This window comes from Anopheles merus, chromosome 2L (assembly GCF_017562075.2).
Source record: "Anopheles merus strain MAF chromosome 2L, AmerM5.1, whole genome shotgun sequence".
Lineage (NCBI taxonomy): Eukaryota > Metazoa > Arthropoda > Insecta > Diptera > Culicidae > Anopheles > Anopheles merus.
This window is the reverse complement of record NC_054083.1, coordinates 48,463,544-48,486,751: the sequence shown is the minus strand read 5'-3', so window position 1 is coordinate 48,486,751 and position 23,208 is coordinate 48,463,544. Positions and strand designations below refer to the sequence as shown.

Here is a 23,208-nt window from a genome sequence, read left to right as displayed (position 1 = left end):
GCGGCAGCCAGACCCCCCGGGGTGAGGAAGAGTGTGTGTGCCCGTGGACTTTGATGGCAAAAATTGGAATTTCAAATCGTTCATCGTTCGTTTCCGGAGCTGTTTCGGGGGGGTTTGTGTGTTTGAAAAGCGATTTTTGCACGACCAACGAAAAAAAAAAACGTTCTAAATCTAAAAACTTGATTCCCAGTAGTGGACGGGGAACGATCGGTGCCCGGGAATTTGGAACAGAGACGGTGTTGTTTTATCTCCAGTGCCGTGCCGGAGTTCCGTTGATGAGATTTTCGATGGAAATGTCACTTTTGACAGGGCGGAGGAGAAGTCACATTTTTGATGGTCGTCTAAATCGTTTCACGACTAAAGTTGCCCATGGGATCGTTGTTTCGGGAAGCCCATTGGAGGTGGAATATGTATCACGGAACGAGCATAAAATAGTAAGCGATAAATTCAGGACTCCCAACAACAGCAACAACAGCCGATTTGAATTGAAATTGAGAAAATGTAATTTAATCAAAGTGCAAAAAAGTTTGAATCGTTGCCTTTATCTTTCTGGAATAGGTTTGTGGAGAGATGAGAAGATTTCTGCTCCAATGCTCCATCCATTCCGGAAGTATTCATCAGCCATTGCCAAAGGGAAATTGACTTTAAATCGCGTAAACCCATTTGCCGCCCTTTTATCGGGGAAACATCTCTCCTTAGCCTGATTACAGTTGATTAAACGGTTCGCCATCAATCAAAAGCCCACCGAAAGCCGCTAGTCTGCGTACAAGCAAACATAACATTCATCTCCACAACACGCACACACCCAGCCCTGCCTTCACTTTGTCGCACTTTGCAATCATTTTAGCATAAATCTTATGCTTTGACACGCGAGAGCCATTTTTCCCGGCACTGTCAGTGCAGAAAGGTTCAGCGCGTTTCCCCGCGGCCGGGGGGTTGCGCTAGTTAGTAATTGATTAACTGATTAGCGCAGACCCGCATTTATCACTCCATCAACACCTCCACGAGCACGAGCGAGAGAGAGAGAGAGAGAGAGAGAGAGAGAGAGAGAGAGAGAGAGAGAGTGAGAGAGAGAGAGACACCGAGGGTGTGCATTAAAAATAAGAGTCCGAAGCCCAGTCCAGTGCGACTTTATGACGGACTCGAACGCATATAATCGTTTGACACCGAGCACCATTTATCATCTGTTCGCTGTTTGCACTGCCAGCTGATTGCCGAGAGCCGCTCGGTTTGAAGAACGGGAGACTAATAAGGCGGTGCTGGGTGACAGCTTCCACCTTCTCAGCCCTCGTCGCGAAAAAGAGGCTTGCGCTGTTTTCGCGACATCATGTTGGGTGTGGGCTCGACTGTTTCTAACCGATTTTCTCCTCATTTAAAGCAGCCAGACCAGAGGCTTTGTTGCTGTGTTTTAGCTTCAGCTTTCGCTCATTTGAGCTTGTGCATTTTGGGGGAGTTCGCACGTTTTCGCACGCGTTTGGTGAGGGCGATCGAGAAGAGCTGGCTCGTCCGATGTTTGCGACTGCTATTTTATTACGGGTTGATTAATGATGCTACTTTTGCAGCAAAAGATTGACTAATTTCGTCTTCCGATTTTTGTTTTAAAGCGTAAAATCCATTTTAGCAACCCCCAGCCCAGGGGGATGGGTGTTACGTTATGATGGGAAACGTTTAGCGAGCGAAGGAAATTCGCCAAGCATTTAAACAATCGAATTTTACAGTACAGTTTTGGGAGCATTAATTTAACGACGTTGATTTGTAAATTTTTGTAATTAAAAGCTTTGAAATTGCAATGGATTGATGGTAAAATTATGCAGCGGGAACATGGCCTCATTTCCGGTGTATTTCATCAAAGAGAAGTACCAAACAAAACACTCAGAAAGTGTAATAAAACTTCCATCCACCGACGTCAGCAAAGAAAAGTCGTCCAAAAGTCAATTAGCCTCCTTCTCTCTTTGCATTGGAAGTGTGCAGAACGTCACCTCGCAAGACGCTATTTTTGCGTCCCACCAGCACCAAGAAAAGCCATACAGAGTTGTGTCACCTTCGATGTAACACCCGCCTGCATGATCCAGCTCATGACCCGTTCTCGCCCGTCCAGACACACACACACACGTACACTGGGTGAGACCAATAAATGCAAATGATTTGTTTGCGTAATGAGTGCCGACCGTCCCGTTTGCGTCCTCCGCGTGGAAGAAAGCAGTGGAAGCGAACTGTAAATTGTTTGTCATAGCTAAACGCTTGCCATTCCTGGTGGAAGGTGCACGGGATGGGAAGGGAACGAAAAAACTGGGCCAAAGGGAAAGAGCCGTGAAGAAACCCTTAATGCAATCGGGGGAAAGAAAAACGGAAGAATATGACGCGATGACGCGCACAAGGTCCGGGACCACCCTCGCCGCACCGCCGTGCTGGTGGAGGTGGCGTGGCGCTTCCCCTTTATAAGCATCTTACAGCGGCAAGTCAACAGAGAACGCAAGCAAAACAAAAAGGGGAAGGGATGACAATTTATGCACCAAGCGCCGCACTCGGTCGCATGTTGATTTATGCAATCGATCGATCGGTCGTGATCGCGCATCGGGGTGCAGGATGCAAGAGCTGCAAACAAAAGGGTGCTGAAAGGGAAAATGGGCGCCTTGTGTACCGCTATTAGCGTAGTACAGTGCCGGCGGGAGGTCCAAAAAGGGGGGTTTTCTCCACTTTCATTCCAGCTTCAAACCCTATTAATTGTGATGTGCTTGCGATAATAAGCAATCCGTTTTCTTTCCGAGTGTAATGAGCATTTTACTCCCGGCACAAGGCGAGCTTAATTTCCAACAAAACAAAACCACACTGAGACAGCATTGTTCTATTTAGGCGGAATAGATTGCACAACAGAACGAACAAGCTGTAGCAAAATCCGCTAACTTAAAGACAAAGAAAAGGTGTGTAAGATTTTCCCTTCTGCTCGCGCGGAGCTTTCTTGCGTCAACTTTCCCACACCATGCCCCCCCCCCAACACCAGGAAGCGGTACGCCTCCACGTGACGGAGGTTGTTTTCAACCCCCCCCCACCCATATCGGCACCAGCTGGCCCATCTCTTCTTTCAAGCGAAAAACAACGCCAACAACCCCCCAAACGATGCGATAATACCATTAGAGCCACCGAATCGGAGCGAACGATCGATGGAGCGATCATCTGCATCGTTGGATGAATGATTGTATTGCGTGTGCTCGGGTGGTGTGCATTAAACAGAGGGGTACGTGTTTGCACTTGATTCGGGGTCGTATTGGAGTGTTGGAATAATTGGCATGAATGGCTGCTGCTGGTGCTGCTGTGGTTTGCAACAACGGCGGTTTGATTGATTTCTCGCTCTCGCATTGCGGTTAATCGGTATTATTATTTGCGAAGCGTGAGCAATAGAGAAAGAGAGAGGGAGAGAGGGAGACAGGTCGTACGGTTAGAGTGCAATTGTGCAATTTGCGTAGTGCGTGATGTAAGGAGTCGCAGTATCAACGCAAATCCCTGGAATTACGTGAGTGCAACCTGCTTTGCTGTTTGTCTCGATAATGCACTAGAAGCGTTCGAGAGTGTTCGCTTTGTTTTGTGTGCCTTTCGGCATCAATCAACAGGTTGTGTGCCCTTATTTTTACCTAATATTTCATAATCCCATAACCTCAATACCCATATTTTGGGCACGATAATTGAATGCTCAAAAAGGTCAGCCATGGCTGCGAATGCGAAAATGTCGTTATTCACTCCAATTTCTCCAATGGATTGCATACGCAATCGAACGCATAATGTGCATGGCTTGTTGGGGGAGGTTGAATTCGCTCAAATTTTGCGGCTTTGTTACCATTTTGCTGCATACTCGCAATATATGCATAAATATGCAAACAATGCGCTGTAACGATGAATAATTGCAATTTTGTGGGACAAATGAACGATGTGCCTGAGTGCAGCTGGTGGGTAATAATTGCACCTGCTGCAACTCCCAAATTGGCATGAAATGTTTGGCATATTTCGCCGTTAGCATTTATGTGCCACTCATCCCCATTTCACCATTGCATACCCATCCAAAATCCATCTCCATTCGGTTTATTTGCCAAAAAGTCCAAACATCCGGCCACTTTGCCCGGATAGCCTCTCGCTCTCCCCTTACATCCCGTTCCGCTTTTGCCATTTCCGGAAAAGCGCGTGAAAACAAACAAACACACACGCATACAGCCCGTTGTAAAAATCTCCAACCAAACCTTTATTGGTGTTTACAGTGGAGTTCGCGTGACGCTTGGTGAGCCGGAAACCGATATTTCATTATATTTTTCCGCGAAACATAAACCCTCGGCAAACAAAATGTTGGCTTTGAAATTTCAACGGTCTCGTGGCAGGTGAAGTTGTTGTAACAGTGCCCGGAAAGGGCCCGGGTCAGTCGTCCGGGTCGGGTGGCTGGCAATCGTTCGAACGTGATTTCGATCAAAAACCCGTACAAGAGTGTCCCAAAAAAAAAAACAAGGGCAGTTCGTTCCCGCCGGCAAAGGAACAACAAGGCTAGTGGGGCCCTTTAGCCACTCCTACCCACTGTGTGTGTCAATACGCAAAAGGGCAAACATTTGCCTTCAAACATTTTAATTCCGAGCTTGTTGTCAAAGTTGACACCGGAGCCGCTTTTCAACTTCCCTGTACTCCCCACAGTGTGTTCCTTGTGTGTGTCTGTGTTTATGTGGAAGTTGTTTGAACTTCTTGAAATACCTTCACTTGTGTGCCCGGCTTTCTTTTAAACCCGCACGTGTGTGTGTCACCTGCGTTCCCGTGGGCTTCCTGTCAGCGTAGAAATGCAGGAACGGACGCAATAAAAACTGGCTGCTGGCTCGAGGGCGCAAAAGATTGCAGGTCAGTAGTGGTTGCAGTGGTGGTCGTAGTTGTCGAGTTTTCGAGGAAGGGAAAGGAATTTCTCCAGTGCACTTCAGTTGCATTGCTCTCGGAACACAAAAAGGCTCCGGGCCCGGTGAGCACGTGTTGGCTTTTTTTGGTTTATTTATTTTTTATCATGTTCGTTGGCATGTAAGTTTGATATCGAGAAAAACGATGAATGTGGTCCTATTCCTTCAAGGTTTGTTCTTTTTTTTCTTTTTTTTTGGTAGGGCGGTCTGTTTCATGTTTGATGTTTGGAAAGTTACGTTTTTGTGCAACAAGTTCTTTGAAATGGAATTTGACAAGAATCGTCTAAGAAATGTGGTTCGAACGACATATGTTTGAATTACTTTTGCTCATTAATAATAAAAGTTATCATTGTGTTCAACAAGAAATATAAAATATTTGTTTACATAGGCTTATCTTATAACCCGCATTTCACAGAAAAGCTTTTAAATCACTCGTAAAAACCCCAACAAAGCAATAAAGGCAACAAAGCAATAAACGAGAACTTATGGCCAACATTCGGACAGCGTTCACTTACCATCGCCATGGTGCAACGGCAAAAAAAGGATCGTTTCTCTTCCTATTCAGCCGTCACCTAAATCCGAGGATAATATCCTGCCGGACAAATACTTGCTTTCGCCTGTTTCACCACCTTACCGTACACACACACTCACACACACACACATCAAAGACCATGGGCCAGTGGCTGGCGGTGGCGGCTTCACCCCACCAACGGAACCACTGAGCTGATTACGCGAACCTACTTCAAGAACGATGGCCACGACGGAAATGCTTTTCCTCTTATTCTACTCGTACACCACAATTTTCCACTGCTTCCGAGGATGCTCTAGCACTTCACTTCAAACACAGCTACCACTACACCATCATCATTACAACCGAAGGCACCATGTCACCAAACCCCGTGTCGCTTAGTTTTGGTTCAACGCGACCGGCGCGCAGGATCGGATTAAATTCGCGCACTGCAAAATATCACCTTTCCGTTCTCCCGCGCCCATCGGCTGGTCCTTCCAAAGGAGCCGGATTAACCTACAGTACCAAAAACGACAGCAGCACCACACTTCTTACACTTCGCCTGAAACTCCCCGGTTGAGCGCTCTAAGGATTCGAATCACACTGAATTAAACAAACAAGTGGACAGTAGTGGGCACGGTGGAGCAGCGACCACTTGCACTTGCACGCGGCAACTTCAAGCGACACTGAATTTTATTACAATTCCTTCCGAGACAGCATGAGCTTTCACTGTTTGGTCAGCCTGTTCGGTTCGGCTACAGACGACGGCATTGCGTTTCTCACACTTTTTGTTTTATTACTTCACTCGTACACGGTGCTCGGGATTTTATGGTGCTTTATCTCGAGCCTTTAGAGCGATGGCTTCCACGACACGGCACGACACTCACTGCGCCTTTCCATACCACGGAAAGGATGCTTTCTTTCTGCATTGCGCGCGGAATGAAACGAAAGTCTGCTGTAAACAAACAAGGAAAAGGGTCAATTTACGTTTGGTGCATTGTTCACGCCGCTGCAATGAACGCTGCACGTGACACAATAAAAAGGGGAAATGTTTTTACAATTGTTCACTGATTTCATCAAAGCTAGTGAAGATATTATCCAAACATTTGTTCAATTAAACTAGGCACAAATTACTTTATGTTAACTTCCTGCTAAACGATTCAATTTTCCACCTGATCTGCAAGACCAACCGCGAGAGGATCGGTGCGATCAGCGAAGCGACAAGCGACCGCGATTGTAGATCGACTCCGAAAACACTGAAGTGTGTCTTTACCGTTCGGCACCTTCTAACGTATTAATGCCGTCTTGAGGCAGCGGGTCGTACCGTAGCCCGTAGCGCAAGATCCAACCGCCGCGATCGAGCGTCTCGCTGTGAAGCCGAGGAACCACAGAGAGGAGACCGCGCCGAGAAGGTAGCGTACGAACGAGAAGAAGGCGCAAGAAAGAAAGGGCAAAACAACAGACAAAACGCCCCGGTGGAATGCTTTCGACGTAATGATAAACAGAGCATCATCCACCGTGTGGCTCCGTCACTTTTCGTCTTCTTTTGTTCTGCATTTTACGCCGAGTGAGAGAGCTCGGGCGTGAGAGAAGCATCACCCGTCTCACTGGATCACTCTGGCTCGCTGCTCACACGAAGCGGATGCTGCGAGCTCATCTCACGCACTCTCTCACTATCACGAACTGTTTAATTGTTTTTGTTTTTTTACCTTGTTTCATTTCACTATTAATTTGTAGTTTCTTCTCTCTCTCATTCCCCGCCGGTCTTTGTTGTGGTGCGGGTTTTTTTGTTTTTCTTCTTTCGTTCCTTTCCTGTACTGTTTTCTTTCACTCGCACATTACATGTCAACAAATGCGCCCCCTTGAAGGAGATGCGTCGAAAACGGCAGGTTTTTAATAAAAAAAAATCTTCTCACAACTAGCCGCAGCTGAGCGCCACATTTTCCCATCGCTTCTACCCGGGCCATAGTTAGCTAACGATCGCTCAAATGCGATCGTAAACGCACCGTACACACGCTCACTGTACAGCCGGTAGTTCCCAGCAGCGCACCTATAGCCCGCAGCTTTTCCTTCCAGCCAGCGAAGGGTTGTGTGCCAGCGCTCTCTTGCTGTTTTCTCCCTCACCTTTGACACCGCCAGGGAGCATCGCCTTTGTTTTTTGTTCGCCTTTGGTAACTTGGAGCTTGACAGGTCGGTGAGTTACTGCCTGATCTTTTCAAACCCGCCAGCAAGATCATCCAGAATGACGATAATGATGATCGTGATGGGTTTGTGATCGTGTTACACTGCACTGGATCAGCTTACTAATTACTCCGAAGTTTGTATCACACACGATCAAGCACAGATACACGTAGCACACATTCTGACACTTTTGATGGGAAGTTTCCTGGGAAGCGCGAGCATTCCCCCCAAAAACCCGCATTCACTTTCGATTCGTTTGGAGCGTACTGACCACACTCTGTTCCAAGACACACCGCCAGACCAGTTCGCGCAATCTTGTGCTGGATGCTGCTCTGGCCCAAACGCTCTGCCGCTCCAGCGTGGTTCCAGCGCTGCTCCAAAACCGTGCCGTTGCTTTCTCTCCCAACCGATGGCAAATTTGTTCCTTTCTGTGGTTCCAAAAAAGAAACACGAAGCAACCCGCAGAGCAACTCTTTCTCCCGCAGATTGGCAGTTTTTTTAGCACGATTCCTTTGCTCCACAAGCTCCAACATTATCTCCCTCTTTTTTGCTCTCTCGCACGTTTCTTGCTTCCCGTGCTCCCGCGTGATCGGTGGCACTGGGGGTTCCCGGTTAACCGCAAATGAAAACGAAAGCTCCCGGCAACATCATCACCCCACAGCATCGGCTGGGCGATCGTGCAATTTCCCCTTTCGCTTGGCTCTTGGAGCGGAGAGATGGAGCGCACTTTTTTTCGCATCTCACACTCACCCGAAGCAGCCAGCTCACCACTGGAGCTTCGGTGAGCGAACAGATCGCCTCCTAAACTGTGTCCATCATCAAACGCGTGGCCCCGTCTGTCATCGACGCGTGCTCTGCTGATGATCCGGCGGTTTTTTTGTTGTTGACGCGAACCTATCGGCGGTAATTTAGAGCAAACATAATGAAGGGTCCAGAAATAATCGCTCGTGAGGTGAGCTGCCGGATTATGCCCCCATTTCGTTGCCATCGATGGTACGCACGATCACTTTCTTCGCCATCGGAGCAGGATCTTTATTAATCGAAGGCGAAAAAAGGGGAGTAAAAGAACAAAAGGTAACATAAAAGCAATGACACTGCTGAGAAAGTATGTGGATGGTGGAGTTTTGGAGGAATTTTGGTGGAGTTTAATCAGAGAGAGAGTGTTAGGAACTCAACAGGCACAATAAGGAGGTCAAATGTGAATATCATCAACACCGCTATCTTCGACGACGAAATGGTCTGGTTTGTTTGTTAATTTGTTTGCCATTATTTTCTGATCCACATGCATGTTGCATAGCAGATTTCATAACTCATTGCAATCCCCTATACCACGAAATACGATGATTAGCTTTCTATTTCACTCAATGCATCAGCGCGAACGTACTTTTGCATTACGTCATGTCGAACGAAAATTTTCCAAATTTTCCCGTAATTACCATCCAATGCTTTCGCTCTGATGATTGACCAGCGCGACCATCCAACGCAGCATCCATTGGCTCGCTCAACTCACAGCGCAAACCCCAAAGCACAAAGCTCACTCACGATCGTACGCAATTCGCTCACGAGGAAGAGGGTTTCGCGTCCACGAGTTTATTGCAAAACTTTTACTCCACACACACACACCGCACAACAAAAGTGAAATGAAAAGAGAGGGAACAATATTGCTACGTTTAACGCCTTTTTCGTAGCTTTTAGAGCCCCGCCATTATATGTTGGTAAATATTGTGCCGCAGCAGGAAAGAGGGAAGCTGTTTACTTTCGTGTAAAGCGCTCGGAACCGGTCTCGAGCCGACACCCCGGACCAATGCGCCAATATGCTGGCCAGAGCGGCATTAATCTCCCACATACACACACACACCCCCTGGTGTGAAGTTCCATGAGGGGGATTTTTTTTTTGGTTCCTCAACGCTTTGGCGAGAGGCTCGTTTGTGAATTCGTCTGCTAAATCATTGCCATTACGTTTCTAGGGCATGGTGAAGCGTTTCGGGGTTGTCAACGAAAACAAAAGTTTGCAGGATAGTGGTCCCGTGTGGCTTTCACGAGCTTCAACATTCATCACCAATGGTAGGTTTTTGTTTCTTGTTGACCAACGCGTAAAGATCGTCCATACGCACGCCGTCTCCCAACGTACGTTGGACCATCAGACCGGATATATTAGCATAATCAAACAGCTTGTCCTGCGTGTTTGAATGTAGCACCGGTATGGTATGGAATATATTGATACCAAATTAGTTACCACTGTTAATCGCTTTCTCATCGCTTCTCAGGCTGCCGGATGATCTCACAAGCTTGTAAGTCATCGTACGCTCTCGTCGCAGTGTTTTGGGCAAGGTTAGAGTATAGTTTAGCATTGCGATCAAAGTGTTATTGAGTTGTCACTGACCTCAATTTAATTTTTTGAAGCCTTCCCAAAAGGGGAGTTTGAACCCCAAAACGGATGCTCGCCCAAACCCTTGAGCCGAACGGGGTATTTAGTGGCTAACGAAGGTGTCATCAGCTCACTTTCCTGACAAAAGTTTCGTCCCAAGATTTGACACACGCGTGTCCCTCTCCCCTTTCCATCTCCTCGGTCGGACGGTATCTTGCCGGAAACAGCTTCCACAGCACAAAACTTCTACAAAGCAACCTTAGGTACGTGAAAACCGTTACAAGAGGACGATGGCTGGGCTTATCAGCGCAAGAATGCGTAACTCAATTTCATACCCGGTTTGGGGTTCAATTTGCTCACTGAAATTGGGTAAAGTAAGGTATTACATGCTTGAGATTCTCCGATTGGAAACGAACAGAAAGAATTCCGGTTTCGTCCGCTTTTCCAATCTCTAAGCAACGAGCTTACGGGTGGGTCGGTTATTGGGTGGTCGTTATCCTTAAACGGTCGCAACGCGGGTGCCGTAGTTGCGTCCCATTATGGACAGATTTAGTTCGGTCCTTCGGACCGGATGGGAACCACGCTGAGCGATGTGTTTCAATTAGCTTCGGGGCATTGATGACAGGTTCACGTGCTTTGCATGAACACAACCCCTTACAACTGTTTTCAAGCTTCCCAAGATTAGCCACAACCATGCTCACCAACGGCAAAGAAAATGTTTGAAATACCTTGGCTTTCATTTTCCTGTTTGAAGAACCAATATGTGACCCATTTTGTGTACCTTTGCTGCTTTTTTGTGTTTCGGTAAACCTTTTTGTCGGTAAGGGTTGGCTGATTCTTCCAAGAAGTTTAACAGTGATTGTTTTCTCAACACACAAAAAAACGACCAGCTTACCCGGCTTCATCATTACCGTAACCGAGCTCCAGCGTGGCTGGTAATGGTGCAATTCTTAAGGGTTTATCCCGGTTTTTTTTTTTTCATCTCCCTTCCGGGAATAGCAAAGAATAGCTCAGAGAAAAGTACCCTTTTACGATATTAATGGTGGTACATGTTCGACTTTTTCTCTGTAATTGGGATTTTTTTAGGAACTTTTAGAAAACTATTACTGAAAGCATTTCCAAGCGATACCAAGGCCAATTCATTATCTACAGTTAGACGCAAAACGTTTGAAACCATTTGAGATGGATGTTGGTTCTATTTGTAATTGGATGATTCTATGTAACTGGCCCTTTACGGGATTCAAAACAATCTCTCCTGTTGGAGTGCTCTCCAATGTTGCTACAGACACAAACCAGTTTTCAGGAATGATCTTCTAATTGATGGATGTTAAGCAGAGTGTGGCCTGTTTGGCCGCTCAAATTGGAATATAATTATTTCTTCTCTATTTCAGTGAATAGATACATTGAGGTATGCTTGAGAAAACTACTTCAACATCAGCTCAATAATTATACATTCATTCTCAGATTCTATCACGCAATCCTTTTACATTGAGAAGATTCTAGATACAAGACAATTCAACAGGACACAAAAGCTTATAAAAGTAACTTGAAATTAGGAGGACCGTCGTCCTTTTCTCACAACCCGAATCTGTCGTTTGATGCCACCCGAATTCTTTAAATCTTTGCCCGATATCCTCCATTGCGTCCATTGTGGCCTTATCCATTTATTCTATTTATGTGATTCTCGCACTCAATTTATCGCTGGAACAATTAAACCCTATCAAACGCCGCGATATCGTGGGTTTGGTAATATTTCTGAAAGAACAGAACACCATTATTCGAAATGGATTCCGCTTGAGGAAGCACGGAAACGACAGTGAGTGAGTGATTTTGTTACCACAATCTTTAGGGGCTGGGTCCCGACACACAACGCTTACCCTTTTCCCACCACCGTTTGCTCTCCCGGTCTCCGACTATCGAATTCGTTAATTCGTTTCACATGTTTCCGAGTAATAATCATAACGATCAGTCCCGGTCCTGATCTCCCTGGGACTCGGCTTCTCACCGCCCTCGCCAGGTTATTCGAGAGTACTTGTGACTTTCCGCACCGGGTTTCGATATTTTCTCGAGCAAAGCCCGTTCAACCGCGGGCGCTTTTGGAGCCAACAGTTCCATCAATCTTTCTACCAACTTCCTTCGCTGCGTCTACCGGCCCAGAGTGACGATGATTGCCGCCGCGTAATAGAATTGAGGCGAAAGATTTGTAAGAAAAGCCTTTTGGGTGCGTTGCGTAGCCGACGGGTGAGGCAGCCTTAAAGGAAGCCAACGGCTTAGAAAAGTCATTAAGAAACCATTCTTGCTCACTACCGCTCGGGGCACGGCCGTATGACTCCTTTCCCGACACTTGTCGGCGACGACGATTCGTTCTGATTTTGATTTGATTTATTCTTCACACACACACACACACACACACACACACACACCACACACACACACACACACACACACCACACACACACACACACACACACACACACACACACACACACACACCACACACACACCACACACACACACCACACACACACACACACACACACACACAACACACACACACACACACACACACCACACACACACACACACACACACACACACACACCACACACCACACACACACACACACAACACACACACACACACACACACACACACCACACACAACACACACACACACACACACACACACCACACACACACACACACACACACACACACCACACACACACACACACACACACACACACACACACACACACACACACACACACACACACACACACACACACACCACACACCACACCACACACACACACACACACACACACACACACACACACACACACACACACACACACACACACACACACACACACACACACACACACACACACACACACACACACACACACACACACACACACACACACACACACACACACACACACACACACACACACACACACACACACACACACACACACACACACACGAACCAAGCTTACAAACAGACCGTGTAGACAGAGGGCAGGTAGAAGATCTGGGTCGAATTCTTCTGCACGGGTCGGCAAGGGACATCGTGCCGCGTTACTGATGGACCTTGTTGTTCTTTCCTCTTTTTACGCCGCTTCCGTCCCCGTTTAAGCATTGGATAAAGCTTCCAAAGAGCATTCTCACTTGACGGATTTCTCTAAGGAGGCATTAGAACCCACGGCTAGGAAGCGCAGTTTGAGGTGCCCACGGTACATTGCATTAGTGCAAGGATTTGACCTCATCATTGCCCAAAACCATACAAAATTTTGATTGATGCCGGCCGACCACTCTCGATTCCTTTTGCGTTTGTCCCAACAGGGGACGCTAGAGCGCGAAGGAAGGGACGAAAGGACGCAAGAAAAGGAACAAGAACGTTGCGTTATTATCACGGCGGTGTTCAAATTTTAAAAAGCCACGTCACGGTTCCCTGCTGGCTGCAATTACGTGACGTTGGTGGAAAAAAAATGGAACCCGCTATTCTTGCCGTCTACAATTCCAATGAATTTCTGTGGTTTCTTAATCTCTTTCAACACGAAGCTTTTGTTGAATTGTCGACGAATAATCATTTAAATTCCTTATATTACTCTCCCTCTACCAATCAACCAATATCTTTCTGCGTGAGATGTGACATTACTTTCCTTCTTTCACTCGTGACATAACGCTGGAAGCGTTTCATGGCCACAAAAATTGTCTCCTGCAATGAATGAATACCAGAAAATGAGCACGAAAGTTTAATTATAACTTTTAATAAGTTTATGCTCTATCCCTCTTATTGCCGTTCCAATGCCGGAAGTGGGAAGATTGAACTGTCGGCTATCGATTTCTGCCACGAGTTGATACTTTGTTTCTGGGAACACGACCGAGAAAACGTCCTTCAGCAAGCAGCGATGGTCAAGCGTGGCACTCATCATATCCTTGGGAGAGCTACGATGATAGCAAAAAGTCAATTACATTCTCCGCACCGATCTGGAACAAACGTTCCAATAATTGGATTAGAAGTTGGAGTGTGTGTGTTTTTTTTGTTGATTTTGCTCGTGCTCGTGACGATGGCACCACTTTTCCACCATATGTGCGTCATTTTGATTTGCATATCACGACACACAGATCACAACACTGAATCGTTAAAACTGTAATCCCGATAAAGAAACCCGCTCGATTTCATTGCTTGGTGCTCTTTTTTCCTATTCATTTCCCCCGCATTGAGCAATTTAAATAAGATCACGCAAAAAAAATGGCTCGATCACTCGAATTGAAAGATCGTTAGCAGCGTTCGCATGCGAATGTCATGCCTCGAATGCTCGTGATATGCAACCATTCCACTCTTTCCTGGAGTACCTCCTCAGCAAATAGCGATCGATACATTAATGAAGCTGCTTAACCACTAGATCAACGAGCAAATGAATGCGAACGGGCCGCGAGAGGCACTCGGGGAAAAAAGGCAATGAAAAACAAGCCTTGTTTATGACGACAACGTACGCTCTCATTCAACCGGCTCATGTTACGGAGGTGTTCCACTGGTAACCGGAAGTGGTTTTTACACAGTATGAAAGAGGCACTCTGGGTGCCTGGGTGCTGTCTCGGGGGAGATCCAGTTAAACACCCACTGCCGTTTGATCGTAATGTGCTTTCCGCTATCGATTAGTTTATGCTCGATTTGACACCTTACGCTGGTGAGGCCCCGGGTGAAGGTACACTTAGGGATTGGTGCTCTGTTTGTTTTTTTGCGGATGAGAAGCGAGATTTGACACTCAATGACACTAGAATGGGCAAGTATGCCTGAATGCTACGAAAGACTATGCAAAAATGTTAGAGATTTCAACTGTTCTTTACAGTCTGCGAAGTAAGTTTTCGTTAAAAATAGCTCAAATTTACATCTATGCTACACATCTTTATCGAAAACAGTGTACACCTGGCTCCAACAAAGTCACTTGTACCACATTCGGTACATTGAGTGTAGCGAGTCACAGCATGTGGGACCCGAGGATTTGCATCGGAATCGCTAATGAGCAAACCACGAACCTGGAATACCGCTGTCAGATCAACCGCTACCCGCTTCACCTTCACACAGCGATGGAGAAAAACGGAAAATGAAATTTTCCACCACTAGCTGCTAGTGATGGGTAATCCGGAGCGGAGTCATGGATCAACTCCGACTCCGGTGCGCAAAATATGACTCCGACTCCGGATCACAACCGGATTCAACTCCGGATCAGTCCGGACCAGTCTGGATCAGTCCGGATCACTCCGGATCAGTCCGAATCAGTCCGGATCAGTCCGGATTACTCCGGATCAGTCCGGACTACTCCGGATCACTCCGGACCAGTCCGGATCACTCCGGATCACTCCGGATTACTCCGGATCACTCCGGATCACTCCGGATCACTCCGGATTACTCCGGACCAGGCCGGATTACTCCAGATCACTCCGGATCAATCTGGATTAATCCGGATCAGTTGAAATGAGTCCGGATCAGTTCGGATCAGTTTGGATCAGTCCGAATGAGTCTGGGTCACTCTGGATCACTTCGGATCAGTTCGGATCAGTCCGAATGAGTCTGAATGTCTGCGAACAGACGGCGTCCACGGGCCTGTCCACGCCGGAATGCACAGCCGATGGCATACGATTCTATCTTCACGATGAACATGAGAAGGACAGAGCTTATACCCCGAACGTACCCGAAAGGTATGCATGCTTCACTCATCAAGATTTAAAGGCAAGGACAAGGCAAAAGAGACAAAGAAAAGTTACACGGCTACACATGTCCTCTAGACTGATCCGGTGTGATACGGACTGATCCGGAGTGATCCGGAGTGATCCGGAGTGATCCGGAGTAATCCGGAGTGATCCGGAGTGATCCGGAGTAATCCGGAGTGATCCGGAGTGATCCGGAGTGATCCGGAGTGATCCGGAGTGATCCGGAGTGATCCGGTGTGATCCGGAGTGATCCGGAGCGATCCGGAGTAATCCGGAGCGATCCGGAGTAATCCGGAGTGATCCGGAGTGACTGATCCGGACTCGGAGTCGATGAGTCCGGAGGTTTGCTCGTGCAACTTTTACCCCCCCCCCCCCCCGCCGGTAAAACAGTCCGGAGTAACTCCAAGTCCGACTCCGAGGTGTACCGGAGTCGGATCGATCCGACTCCGGTAAAAAATCGTATTTACCCATCACTACTAGCTGCTAAACAAGATCAGATCACATCACACAGCGAACGCGTGTGCAGCTGATTGCAATTCCATGGTGCATGGTGGGCTCACCCGTTATCGACTTGCCCGTTTCCATTAGATCCGTTTTCAAACAGTCAAACAGTGCGAGCGGAGTACGACGAGTTTTGGCACACCTTTTTTTGCTGGAAAGTCAATAGCACGATGCATTGAAACGCAACGCGCTCGTACGCGCTTGGGCGCTTGGTCTTGCAAATGGAACTATTATCAGCAGGTTTTGGAGTTTAGCTGACGAGCGCGCGTATGAGTCGCTTCTTCGCACGATGCAATATATGCGATGATGCAGTTCATTGACTGGTGCAGCAACACGATGCACCTGCACGAGATGAAAAGCTGATGGGGAAGGGGTGAAAAAGTGAAGCGAAGTCACACACCACACAGAGTGGGATGGTTTGATACCCTGGGCGAGGCCGCGTGTGATCGCATTATCTAGTGTTATATGTGGAGCTTCGCTTTGATAATATTTGCGCTCGCCCTCTTGCGATGGTGCTGCTGCTGCTGTTTGCTTTCATTTTCACCCGGGCCATGGTTCGACATGTCGCGTCTAGCGGTGCCCTTTCACCGGCGAAAAAGGTGCTGAACATGATGGGATCGCTTGCGCGCTGACGTAGTTATGCTCGGTCTCGGCCGATACACCACCCGATGGGAGAACGCGTACCCGCCCGTTGATGGCCTGGCACACCCGCTACCACTCGGGCCCAGTGTCAAAGCGGCACTGGAAAGTGACGGCAGCCGTGCAACGGCGCAGTGTGATTTAGATGTGAGAATTTTCTAACGATCCGTACAATTTTTCACACACAATGGAGCACGAGCGGTCGGGGGCATAACCTCGACAAACCCAACTGCGGGGGTTGATTGCCGGGGACAGTTTTCTTTCGAACGTTCGTCTTTTTTTTTTTGCTTTGTCTCTGTTATGTCTGTTTGCTCCGTACAAATCCCGCCTCGAGGGATGATTTCTCTGAGCGCGTTTATATTTTCCAACATTTTTCTTCATTACTTTAACGATATTGTTGCAATCATCGGATGCTGGTGCAGGTGTTTCTCACACCCCTCTCCGGTACCTGATCATAATACCGCGAAAGGCTTTAATTTGCAATGATCGTTGAGTTTCTCTTAGACGGCAACTAATTGTCAGGTTCATTATTTACTGTGCTGGTTAGTTTTGCTCGTAATTGGTGGTGTTTAATTGTTTGCATATGTCTATCCGATTAATCATCCGCTTTTCATTTGCATCGTGGTTCCAGCATCTTCCCGTTTTTGTACAAATGTTCATAAAAAAACTATTCTTCTTGGATGTTTATACGAACTCACCAATGCATATGACCGTGACTACGTCTTCATTTCTTTCTAATCCCACAACTTATTGTGCAATTAAACCATCCACCCCCACCAATTCTCCCGACTCATTTCGGTGTGCCAATAAAACGAAACGATCGTCTTGTGACCCAAGGCCAACGGGGTACACTGGAAATGCCCTTGCCCTTCGAATTTCCAATTGCAGCGAACCGTCGTCGTTCTCTGATGGAATTTACGAGCAAAAATAAGCTCCATTCCAATCGACCGTCCGAGGGCCGAGGGCTGCAGCTCGTTTGGATAAATCAAACAATTCTTCCATCGCCTACAATCACCCAAAACCCCGTTTGGCCGATGCTACATTTCAGATAACGCGCGTGCCGGCGTACAAGAGCATACCAATTTCCTTCGAGTGGTGGCATCGTAGACCTCGGGTTTATTGGATGCTCGTCGTTGTAACGGCTCCCAATGGACTGCTTGTCAGAGGTCCAACAAAAAAAAAAAAAAAAAAAAAAAAAACGGGGCAGCTTAATTCACCTATAAGTCATAAAACTGTGGGGGCAGCAGTCATCGGTGGCCATTCTCCCAATGGGTTCAATTCATCGCGCGTCTGCAAGAATTAAGATAGCGAGAACGCTTTTTTTATGGGAACACATTCTAAGCGATAGCGGGCGGATGGACAGGCGCAACGGTTCTCTGAAGCTTTTCGATGGATTAAATCCACCCCGTGCTACCCACCCGCTGGTCTGGTCCGTGCAGTAGACCAACCCTTTGCCACTGGAGCTGGAATTTCTCGCTCAATTCCGGATTCTTGTAAGTAGCTCGAGCACCGTTTTATTCAAGATGCTCGATCAGCCGGTTAGCGGGCTGGCAGAACAGGTTCATCTACGGCACTTTTCCTTTTTATTATCAGCAGCGTGGTAAAACATCGAAAGTGGTTGACTGATCGGGGAATAACAGTGAAACATTTGAGCGTCGTTTAAGATACGGCTGATTGCTTAACGTTCGGGAGCGTTTTATCTAGTGAAATTAAGACGGAAATTTATACAGCAATCTAGAGCCATTTTTCACCAATTATCTTAAGGTAATTTAAAAAAAATGATATTCGTGTCCTTGCATCCAGCTAATGTTTATCTCATATTTGCCAATAAAGAGCTATAATGAACACAAATTAATCCAATTTCTGGATAGTAGAAAAACAAACATAAATAAGACGTTAATTAAAGCATAAATCACGTCACAACGAGATATGTTTTGGTGCTCTGGAGACTTCACTCACATACCGGACTGGATAATTGACTTCATTCATACCACTTTCCCTTTTCGTTTCCCTTGCTGGAATGAACTTTGAAGAGGTTTAGTTTACTTCCGTCACATTTTAAAATCGCCACCGCCACACAATTCATCCCATTGTGGCCCAAAACAGACACTTTGTGCTACCCCACACACAACCGTTCAACAGTGGCACCGACGTCAAGTGGAACCGTTTATGACTTATGACTTATTACTTACCCGACCCCTTTCCTCGTCTTTTCGCTCTCCGGTAAGTACTTTCGCCATTCGCCGTGACCGAGAATGGGGCATTGCCGTACGAACCGGACTCGTACTCGGGCAAGTTCAAGCCCAAGGCAAACATAAGCACAGAGCCGTATCTTCAAAGCCGTATGGCGGGAGCATGCATAAGTCTTTCTCCCCCGGCTTTGGTACATGGAATAACTCAATTACTCAACGGGAAAGTCTCCATATTTCGGGTGCCACGTGCACACATTTGTTAAAGGTCGTTTGGTGCTGGTGTGGGGTTGGCAGGTCGGCTGCTTCCGAAATTCCCGCCACAGCAGTTCAACAGCCTTTACCGCCCAGTGCTATTGCATGTGGCAATTCGAAGAATGATGCATACCCTTCTCCCATCGCCCGTAGTGTTGCAGATGGCATTAATCGAGTCGCATTGTGCGAGATTATGCTCGCAGGCACGCAAAATTTCTAATCTACCCGCTCCTAATTGCATGCGCGTGTGTACGTGTTGGATAGGGTCTTGGGTACTTCGAAGGGGGTTGCCTGGAAGCTTGGATCTATCTCTCTCTCTCTCTGCGGACGATCAAAAAGGTAAACAATTATGCGTCATTGCATCCGCGAGAAAGAAAGTGCCCACGGCACCTGCCATCGCTCCACCTATCCATTTCTAGCGATCTTTTGGCTACGAAATCTCACACATTTCACCGGTTGCCGACACCACGATCACACGCTTGGTGGAGAGAATGTTAAGCCCACTGGATATTGACGTTGAATTCGAAAACACTCGCACAGGTGCCAAACAGGTTAAACAAATGCCCCCGAAAAAAAACCCCGACTTCAACAAACCTGCCTTCTGTGTGTGTTAGTCTTGAGGCAAAAATACAAGACAAACATGGGCACACATGGGCGGCTCTTTCCTTTCCACAGTACTGTATGCGGAAAGATGGTCACAATTTTGTCACAAATTTTTGGTAAATATGCAAACTTTCTCTCGCTGGCGGATTTGCCGCATTGGTGACATTTTTCGAAGATTGTGCCAACGATTTGTGAGATGATTTCTCCTCTCCTCTCGCAAGGAGTGGTCCTTTCGGCAGTAGGTAAAGCGGATAGCTTCTTGCGTCGCTAGCTTCGGTGTGGATTTTTTACATATTTATAGCGAGATTTGCAAACCATTTGAGATCGGCATGTATGCAAATCGCGCATTATCGTACCAGATCGATCATCCCTACACCTGCGTGTGTATGTCCTACTTCATTGTTTCGTTTCTTAAGGTGTTACTCATCTACCAAAGAGCGATCACAGCGTATCGTAAACAGCTTCAAATACAAGATAATGATATCATAGTCACTATTCATCTTGAGGCGAAATTAAACGAATAAATCCTATAAACCGTTTCAAAGCGTTTGAGTGGAAGGCCCACAAAGCCCAGAAGCTCTTAATTCCATTCATCCCTTCTGGTAGCTCTTTGATGTTTTCGGCGTGATTTACTTCTGAAAGCTCCTACCGCCACGAAGGATGGAATTATCTGTTTCAACCATTCAAGCTCATCCGTTCCGTCAAAAAGTGCTCTTTATCTCTTCTTCCCCCTCTTCTAAAGCAATCAGCCAAGAGAGAGAGAGAGTTTGCAAAAGTTAATGAAGTCACCGAAATGTCAATGCTTTTGTCTCGAGGCATTGTACAATTAATAAATGGCTGACGGTACGCTTCGTTTGATATTGCTGCCGGAGCAGTTGATTGTCAGCCAGTGTTTGTTCTTCCTTTTTGAACAATAATACCACGCTTTATCTTACGAACAATGTACACACACACATTTCTGGCAATATGAGTTTGCTTGCTCAACTTTTGTCCAAGTGAATGTGCTACAGAATCGATCGAGTTGTGATAATTTCCTCGAACAATTTTCCACGTACAGCCCATCCCACCCATCCACTCCACTGTGTGGAACATATCTCATCAATAGTTTGGTACGTGCACAAATTTATCTTCACCACAACTGGGCACCAGAAGGCTCGGGAGGACACGGACAGAACGAATCGTACCCTCTGCTCGTACCCCTCAGCCACAGCCGATCGCTTCGATTTCAAACGAACTCTTGTGATTTATCTTAATGATAAATGATTGATTTTGCCCCACAGCGTAGCACGTACCCCGGTGACCGTATGTGAGATGGTCCCTTTTCCTTTCTCTCTTCCTCTCACTCTCTATCTCTCTGTGCAATGCACCAGTGTCCATACGAGCAAGGATACACCACATGCTGGGAAAATAATTTGCTACCGGGCGAGAGAAAAATAGTTCAACCGTACATCCCCGTTCAATGTTCAATTTCCACTCACCGCTGGTCTCAATTAAAGGCTTCCTTGCTCCTCCCTCGCAAGACCCGTCCAAGCGCTCGAGCAAATTGTGTTTGTGCAATGTTTGCCATTTTCCATCTTCTCCACTCTGGGGCGTGTGTGCACAGAGTTGACGTACTTTTATTTTCATTTCGATTGCAGTCCCCGTTCCTTGAACTCGTTTCACAGTAATGGGGGTTTGCGTCGAAAACACACGAACTCGAACTGCGGTGGCCACGAACTCGCCCATCGAGAAGGAAACTTTGATTACCAGGGTCATCGTCGGAAAGGTTGACGCACCGCAAGGTGACCAACAAGAGGTTATTTTCCCTGTGTCTGTGGAGACTAGAGACACCAGCACATACACCATAATTGTATTCGGTTATAGTAGGTGTGTGTGTGTGTGTGTGTGTGTCTTTGTGAGATTCGATGAAAGCACTTAAAGCTTACAGCTTGTAAAGGGAGAAAAGCTTCGTGCTCGATTGATCCGGTTCGAAGGACCAAACTAGTTGGTACAGCTCACACGCGCTACAATTGTTTTGACAATTTTGTTCAACTCTTTGCTGCTCCATTCGTGTTTAATTGCTTCTCACCGTTGAAGTTCCACGGCCAAAACGGAAACATAACATTCCCAGTAGCGAAAACCCGTTGCTTCCCCCCCGTTAACAACGCACACCGCTGATCGGTTTTGCATTTTCGCGATGATGGGTCACTTCCTGGCCGATCTGCGTGAAGTGCCGACCAAAAGCGATTTGATAATCTCTTTCGCCGCCGCTTTCCCTCGCCCAAACCAACCTCTCTTTGTACCGGACAAACGCATCATCCATCAATCCACCCATCTGCGGCCGTGCGCAAGCGTCCAACGGTGGTAGGCTTTGTTTCGACTGTTGCCACCGCGCTCGCGCTGCCTTCGCGATTTGCAGCGGTTCTCATCCGGCTCATTAATTGAGCCCATCGAAAGCGAAAGTACACGCACGTCGAGAGGGGAAGAGTTGTGACGGGCAGGCCGGGGTATATCAAGCCATCAAAATTAAGCAACGGGAAAAAAGCTCTTTTCGTGTGTTGTTACCTTTTTTTGTTTGCTGCTCCATCCCTCTCATTTACACCCTCTTTCGCCGATTCGTTAGTTGTTTTGGAAGCGTTTCGGATGCACAGCATGCCGCACGGAAAGGCCAATTATCGCAGCAAAAGAAGCTGGGTGCTCGATCGCTCGATCTTCTTCACCCTCGGTTAGCTCTCGGGCAGGCATTTGCATCACTTTCCGTCGCGATGATGGATCCGATTTGATCTTCATCTTGAAGCAGCGAATTGCGTGATGAGATTGCCAGCCAGTTGACGGATTTCCACCCCGCACGAGCTGCGCGGTGCTTGAACTTGACGGGTTTTTGTCAGGTTGTACTCCCATCCGAAAGAAGAATTCAAACGAAGCAGCAAAACAAAAAAACGTAACAAAACAATAGAAAGAAAGCAAAAGAGAGGGCAAAAGAGCACAATGAGAAAACGAAAGATTCCACCACTTCCGTTATGACATTGGTTAATTTTGGATGTTGAAAATCGACCTCGACCACAGTGTGATAGATCGGCCGTGAATTTTTCGCTCGTTAGTGCCATGCTTCCCCGTTTCTTTTTCTCTGCTAGATGTACCTACATTTTCCATACTTTCCATGTTAAAGTTAAGAAACTGCTGTTTTGCACAAAGCTTTTCCAATTTTTTTTCGCTAATCTCGTCTCACGCCTCGTTTGCTTGCAGGTGGAACCTCCAGCAGCTCAGGCCGGTACGGCCATCGGAAGTCGTCGCTGGCGTTAACACCAGAAGAGGAACCTCTCGACTCGTGCCCGGTAAGTA

The 23,208-nt window shown here is 47.0% G+C and overlaps 2 protein-coding genes across 17 annotated transcripts in view; one reads left to right on the top strand and one right to left on the bottom strand.

Annotated features, from left to right (window-relative positions):
• Positions 1-23,208, top strand: part of LOC121593573 (high affinity cAMP-specific and IBMX-insensitive 3',5'-cyclic phosphodiesterase 8) — a 141,491-nt gene that overhangs the window by 100,705 nt on the left and 17,578 nt on the right. For all 13 annotated transcript variants that reach the window (XM_041916045.1, XM_041916046.1, XM_041916047.1 and 10 more), the window contains one exon: positions 23,113-23,201. In XM_041916045.1, the coding sequence (XP_041771979.1) occupies positions 23,113-23,201 (89 nt within the window). The remainder of the gene's footprint in view (positions 1-23,112; positions 23,202-23,208) is intronic.
• Positions 1-23,208, bottom strand: part of LOC121593572 (mucin-2-like) — a 37,721-nt gene that overhangs the window by 9,121 nt on the left and 5,392 nt on the right. For 2 of the 4 annotated variants that reach the window (XR_006004803.1, XM_041916040.1), the window contains exon 1: positions 5,432-7,199. The exons of 1 other annotated variant lie outside the window; for it this stretch is intronic. Coding sequence is in view for 2 of the 3 variants with exons in the window: in XM_041916040.1 (XP_041771974.1) it covers positions 5,432-5,440 (9 nt within the window). In the remaining variant the exon portion in view is untranslated. Of the gene's footprint in view, positions 1-5,431; positions 7,200-23,208 lie in introns of those variants that run through there. One more of the 4 variants, XM_041916041.1, reaches the window with a different exon arrangement.